The 6402-nt window shown below is 41.1% G+C and overlaps 1 protein-coding gene across 4 annotated transcripts in view; it reads left to right on the plus strand.

The window, feature by feature from the left end:
* syt7b (synaptotagmin VIIb) overlaps positions 1-5870 on the plus strand; it is a 117433-nt gene extending 111563 nt beyond the window's left edge. For all 4 annotated transcript variants that reach the window (XM_030414042.1, XM_030414041.1, XM_030414044.1 and 1 more), the window contains one exon: positions 1629-5870. In XM_030414042.1, the coding sequence (XP_030269902.1) occupies positions 1629-1733 (105 nt within the window). In that variant the 3' untranslated portion in view covers positions 1734-5870. The remainder of the gene's footprint in view (positions 1-1628) is intronic.
* Positions 5871-6402: the final 532 nt, after the last annotated feature.

The raw sequence follows: 6402 nt of genomic DNA on the forward strand, positions 1-6402 counted from the left end.
GCAACATCTGTTTGGGTCGATTTATCTATTTCTCTCATCATAATGCTGTGCTTATGCTCTGGTTAGGTGTATGCATTGAAACCACTTGGTTAGGGTTAGAAAAACATCATGGTTTGGCTTCAAATACCTGCTTTGGTTGTGTTGAGTTTTGTTCACCACAAAACGCCTGGAAATGTCCCCATGTCTTCTTATAAGACACCGGCTTTGATACCACAAAAACGGCTGGATTTGTCCACAGGTCTCAGCAAAAACTAAAACTAAATACCTGCTTTGGTTGCCACAATCACCAATGGAGTTCCTTCCAACTTACTGTGAAAAACACCCAGTTTTGTTGCCACAAAGAAGGCTGGTATTTCCCCAGGTCTCCTGAATAAACTGTCAACTTGTCAACATTATATCCTGCCGACTGGCCTGTGTATTTTTGTTATGGTTAGTTAAAAGTCTGTTATTTCATTTTTATTTATAAGAAACCTTCCTGAAGGAAAAGATTAATTTGGTTCTTATTATGGGGAACAGAGTCAGAGAGCTATTTTAATTAATGAGAGTTTAGTTAGCTGCGGTCAGCTACTTGCTTTTCCCAGAAGAGCCTCTTCGAGAGAACATCTGGGTTTCATTCATTATTATTTTATTATTGGAAACATAATCATTCTAATATGTCCAACTGTGCGGTTTCCGGTACACCGTCCCATTTTTGCATGTTCTGTTGACCTTCTGTGCACTGCCTGAAAGAGCCGCGGCTAAGCTAGCTCAAGAATTAATTAAAATTAATTCATTAGAAGTCGACCAACTCAACGCGTCTCTGCTTCAGCTGTTATTGTTGCCAAATTAATTTGTTCGTTTTCGGGAAACTTCAGAGGAAATGATTAGGAACTTGCAGAACCGTAAAATAAAACATGGCCACAGTTTCCGCTATTCCATTATTTAATTTACGTCAATTTTATCCCATTACTTGTTCATACATCCGTACTCACCTCGACTGTAACCACAGCTGACCCAGTTCTCTGTGCATGATTTGTTTATTTCAAACCTTGCTCTATAAGCACAGATGAGGTACAAAGGAGCACAGAACTCTCACGGTTTATAATTTTATCCTTTCTGTCCATTTTCCTCCAGACACTCTCAAGAATAATCTGTGCGCTACATGGATGAGCTATTATGCTCCTTGTCATTCATTCACATCGAGAATAATTACAGGTGCTACTCTGAACCATAATATTATCTGCCCACACACAGCAGTAATAATATGTCGCCTATTATACCCCCGTCCAGAAATAACTCCAAGCTGGTCAGGGGACAGTGAAATCTCGTACAGTATTTCAGGGGGTTTCTCTCTACATGAGAATTACTTAAAGACTCAGTGCCTGATCTTCATTAGCGTCAGCATTAGCCTCTCTCAGAGTGAAATCTCCTCCTCTAAAGGCTCATTTTGGCGCCCTGGATTCCAGTTAAATTCCGATTAGAGTGGCAGGCTTAGTGTTGAGAGCAGGGCCAGCGTTAAGACTCGCAGTCGTTTTTTTTCTCTTCGGTACTTGAAACCCCACTGTTTTTGTTTTTTTACACATTACATCAATCTCTGCTCGACATTGCATGTGTTACACTGACTCTCTCTCTCTCTTTCTCTCTCACAGATCTATCTTTCATGGAAGAGTGGCCCTGCGGAAGTAAAACACTGGAAAGACATGATGGGTCGTCCCCGCACTGCCGTGTCCCAGTGGCATGCTCTCAAGGCCTGAGGAAGCCAGCGACCGACCTGCCCACGGTGTTTTTTCTCTCCTCAGAATTCAGCATCTGCCTCTCAACCCCCACACATCCCCTACTCCGCTATAACCGGGGTCTCGGGCGGCAGATAATGTGTGTCATCTCTTTGTTCTCAGGCCTCTTTGATATCCTCTGCCCTCAGTCCTCGTGACACCATCCTTAAATTTCACCCTTGTCAAGTTCTCATTCCCACATGACCCCCCTCTCATCCCTTTTGTCTGAACTTAAAAATGTCTTTGATGTCTTTACCTATGTCCTTCTTGTGCCCTCTTTTTTTTTTTCCAAGATACCCCTCGGTCTTTCCCTCTGCCTTGTCAAGCATTCCTAGTGTTAAGCATCAGAGCGGTACCTTTCTTGCCACCCGTGAATACAAACTACCAACAAAAAATGGTTCAAACTGATATTCCAACCATGCTCTGCGGTGGCAAGACGGGCCGTTTTCAAACATGCATGTGAGTGTGAGCAGCACTAACCTGTGCGACCCATTGACTACCCTACATCTGGTGTCGCGATGAGGAATCTTTCACTCCGCTCCTCGCATCCATTTTTCGTCACCGTCACTATTCCACATACCCTCAATATGCCTGAGAAATTCAGGAAAACCAACGCAGGTGATGGAAAAGTGATGGGCTGTATTTAAAATGGAATCAGACTGGAATTGGACTCTGTCACTCAACTCATGTTCAAACTTTTTTTCACTTTTCACTCTTTCTCTGGCACCACTGTAATAATTCTCCCTTGGCTGGAACCCTTCGTTGTCTGTGCGTGCTGTGGGTGATGTGCTGTAATCCCAAATGGAGTTCTCTAACAACTGAAAAAAAAAAAAAAAGGATATGAACATGAACATTAAACGCTAGTCCAGTAGGGCGAGTGTAAAAAAAAAAAGAAAAACGTTCTTATTTTCTTGGAAAAGAAATCCCGATGGACAGAAAAAAACGAGTGAAGTGATTAATGTTGTGTTTTATTTTTGGGGTTTTCAAAAGAACTTAGAGAATCAACCTGTTCTTCCAGACACAGAAAATAAGCAAAAAGCCAGCTTCCATAAGCGTGGAGGTGTGGGTTAATGGATGTGTGTGTGTGCCTGTGCCTGTGTGTGTGTGTGTGTGTGTGTGTGTGTGCGCCTGTGTGTGTGTGAGAAAGCGGAGTACTTTGGACTTGTAGAGGCTAAATTAAAAATATCGTTGAAAACATCATTGCCCTTCATGATAATGATGGTATTGTTGGGATTTGTGGTATTGAAGTTAGCTGAAGATGCAGGGGAGGTCACAGAGGCTAGTTAAAGGGTCAGTCCATCCAAATCACAGACACAGATACACTAAATTAACACGTATAGGTTTTTTTAAACGCTGGTGTCTGCTAATTTTTTTTCGCCTTGTGTGTCACGTCCACCATCACAAATGCACCAGGAAAGCAGGTAACAGTAGAAAGCAGCAGATCAGACTACATCCAGGTTGTCTAAAAAAAAGTCTTAATCAATAAACTTCTAAATTAGATACATCAATGTTTTTACGGAGATGATAATGGAGGTTGCTAAGGAGTGAGACATCATGCTTCTCTATCATCTGTGTTGAGTTACACATGCACAGCACCGACCAGGCAGCTGACAGTTTGCTTTATAAAATATCTTTCTATTCAGTCTCTCTTTCAAACTGACTGCCGACTGAACGATGTTCAACGTGTCATATCATCAAGTCTGACAAGGGGCGAACGTTAAGGTGGCCAAGCAGATCGTTTCAGGAGTCGTTGGTTCGATCCCCTTGGATCACTGCTGCCACCCCAAATACAAAAGAGATCAATAGGATTTCGTCGCGGTGTGGTGAATTCTGAAAAATCCAGCAGGAGATTTTCTTTCCAGAAAAAAAGGTTTCAATTAATCAGATGATCCACAAACCCTTGAGTGAACGCGTTTTCATTGGGACTACGAAAGATCAGTGAAAACATCCGACAACAACATCTGTCCTGAGCAACATCGATTACTCGAGCACCACAAACAAACCTCCACTTGTCTCCATCGTGGAGATGTCTCAGTGGCACCGCGGAAATTAAACAGACATTTTCACTATTTAACTCACTTTCCACTAACTAGCTTTTCGCTGCTATGTCTTTTCGATCACGACCCACAGTTTGCTCAGTTGAATCCATGGTCACATGGTAAACTTGCACACCTGCAGCGGCCTTGCACCAATCAGTGACACCCTGAAGGAGGACCACATGAATGTTACTGACTGCAAAGACCACACAGATCCACCCCACATCCCAATGGTTTTTCTACTATGAGATCGTTGATTCAACTGAGCTAACTCTCACTGACGAGGAGGCCCGTGAGATGCAGTCGAAAGGAAAATGAGGGAAACTAGACCTTGAGTTTTATTTTTCTTGAAATGCAATTAGTATTTGGGGATTTGGGGGAGAACTGACAATTTATGAATGTGCGCAGTTGGTGTCTTTGTTAGGGTTATGGATGGTATTGTGTTTAGAAAATCAGATGTAGGTGAAAAAAGTCAAAACGAAACACACCTGTTGTCCTTTTTTCAGAGTCCAAAGGTGATATCAGACCTTTTTGTGTTATTTTATTGCTTTTCAACCAGATGCAAGTCAGAGTTGACTTGCAAGTCAAGCAGCTTTTAGCTTCACTGCCTGAATGTGACCTCCCCCAAGTCCCATGCAGACGTGTGCTGATTGGATGAATGGAATCAAATGAGAGTAATAATACCTGTACGGGAGGGGAGGGGGGGTCTTTTTACATTCCACTGTTCGTTTTTGTCTACTGAATGTGTGTATGTGCGTGTGTTTGCACTGTGGGTGAGTGTCATCGCAGTTTAGGTTGTGTGATTGTACTTGCCGTGAGTCCCTCTGTGTGTGTATATATCTGCACTAAGTTCTATTTTGCCAGTTTAATACAGAACAACATTGTTTACCGTTTTTATTCAGTATGAAATGATCCAGATGTACAAAGAGGTGTGTTTTTTTAACAGTTGTCACTTCTTTAAGAATCACTGCACTCGTTGACGAAGATGCTGGAACAAACCTCTCTTCATAGCAGGGTTATTTTTCCTCATGTGTGGTTCAAACGGTTTGGGAGGACGAGGCGGATCTGTTGTATGTGAGCGTGAGCGTGAAGGTCAAAGGGAAAATGTCACAAGCAAGCTTTACAAGATAAAAACCCATTTTCTTTGACCATCATACAACAGATTTTTTAGTTCAGACAGAAGCAGCTACCGACATTTCGTCCTCTCTGTCCTTCTTATCTGATTTGGTTCACCATGACCAAAAAAAATAAATAAATGAAGGGTGGCACCTGAACATCACAGCTCCCGCAAAACACCCCTGTTGTGCACACATGCTTTCTGGCACAAAGTGTTCTGTGTGTGCCTTATAAAACCCTGCCACGCCTTGCTCTTCCACCATATGTGCTCCCTCTCCAAGTGTCAGGGAGGGGATGGGGGGGATGGGGGGGGGGGAAGGTGAGACAGGAGATAATCATCACCTCTTTGCATCACTGTTAGCTACGTCTCAGGTCAGAGCAGAGCATCGGAGCATATCCCAAAATAACCAGGGACACCGTCATCCGAGTGTCCTGCTGGCCCGGTGTGTTTAAACAAGGCATTATTTTGAGTGTTGCTGACAAAGCATTACATTCCAAAGGCTTAGTGAAAGTCACATTAAATCGATGCAAACTAAATAACAGTCAGGGTTTGGTACGTTTAAGTTGTAAGAAATCGAGCTAGATTTTGTCTGTCTACACTCTGTACTGGCCAAATTTTACAGGACGAGCTCGCATTTCTGATTTAGGGCATTCTGTTGGGGGACTGCTTGAGGCAAAGAGAGGTTAACCAGCAACATTTTAATTTATATACTGTACAAATGATTGTGTGAAGTGTCCTGTATGAAAAAAAAAGAAGAAAAAAAATCATCAGTATTTACTGGGGTTGTTGATATGTCTGTCCTTGGTATCACTCAGCCCCCCTCTTTCACTCCCTTTTCTCTTTGTAGTTAAACATCTGTGGGGTGCACAATGTTAAATATCAACCATTTATTTTTTTGAAATCTGTACAGTGTATATAAAAAAATATAAATGTGTATATAAAACAAAGATACTTCTGGTGTGGGTATGATTTTTTCAGATAGCTGTGTTTTGTTGTTAATTTCTTGCAGTCATGAATGAGACACACTTTTTAATAAACATCATTCATAAGTGGTAAGTTAATGTTGGTTAACAGTTATTTAACTGTTAACAATGAAATGCTTTATAAACCATTCATCAAGCAGTTGTTTGTTGTAAAGTTGCAACTGATGTCTGTAATATTTTGTAAATGGTAAATAAATACTGTGTAGATCTATAACGTTATTTAAATGCCCATTATAAAGTCATAACTGGTGTTTATAAAGCTTAACAATTTCTTATTAAACGGCGTATAAAGCATGTTTTATATTTTAGCAGTTAGATAACTATTAACTAAAGTTTATCAACCATAAATTTGCCATTAATTAAAGATCATTATTATAAAGTGTCACCCATGAAAGCACTCTCATTTACAAATACTCCATTACAGGTAATAAGTATATCCATTCACAAAATCCTCCTCCAAGGTATGTAAGTATTATCCACAAAGGTAATGAAAGTGACAAAAGAAAATTAAGATA

The sequence above is a fragment of the Sparus aurata genome, chromosome 4, assembly GCF_900880675.1.
Source record: "Sparus aurata chromosome 4, fSpaAur1.1, whole genome shotgun sequence".
In the NCBI taxonomy this organism is placed as follows: domain Eukaryota; kingdom Metazoa; phylum Chordata; class Actinopteri; order Spariformes; family Sparidae; genus Sparus; species Sparus aurata.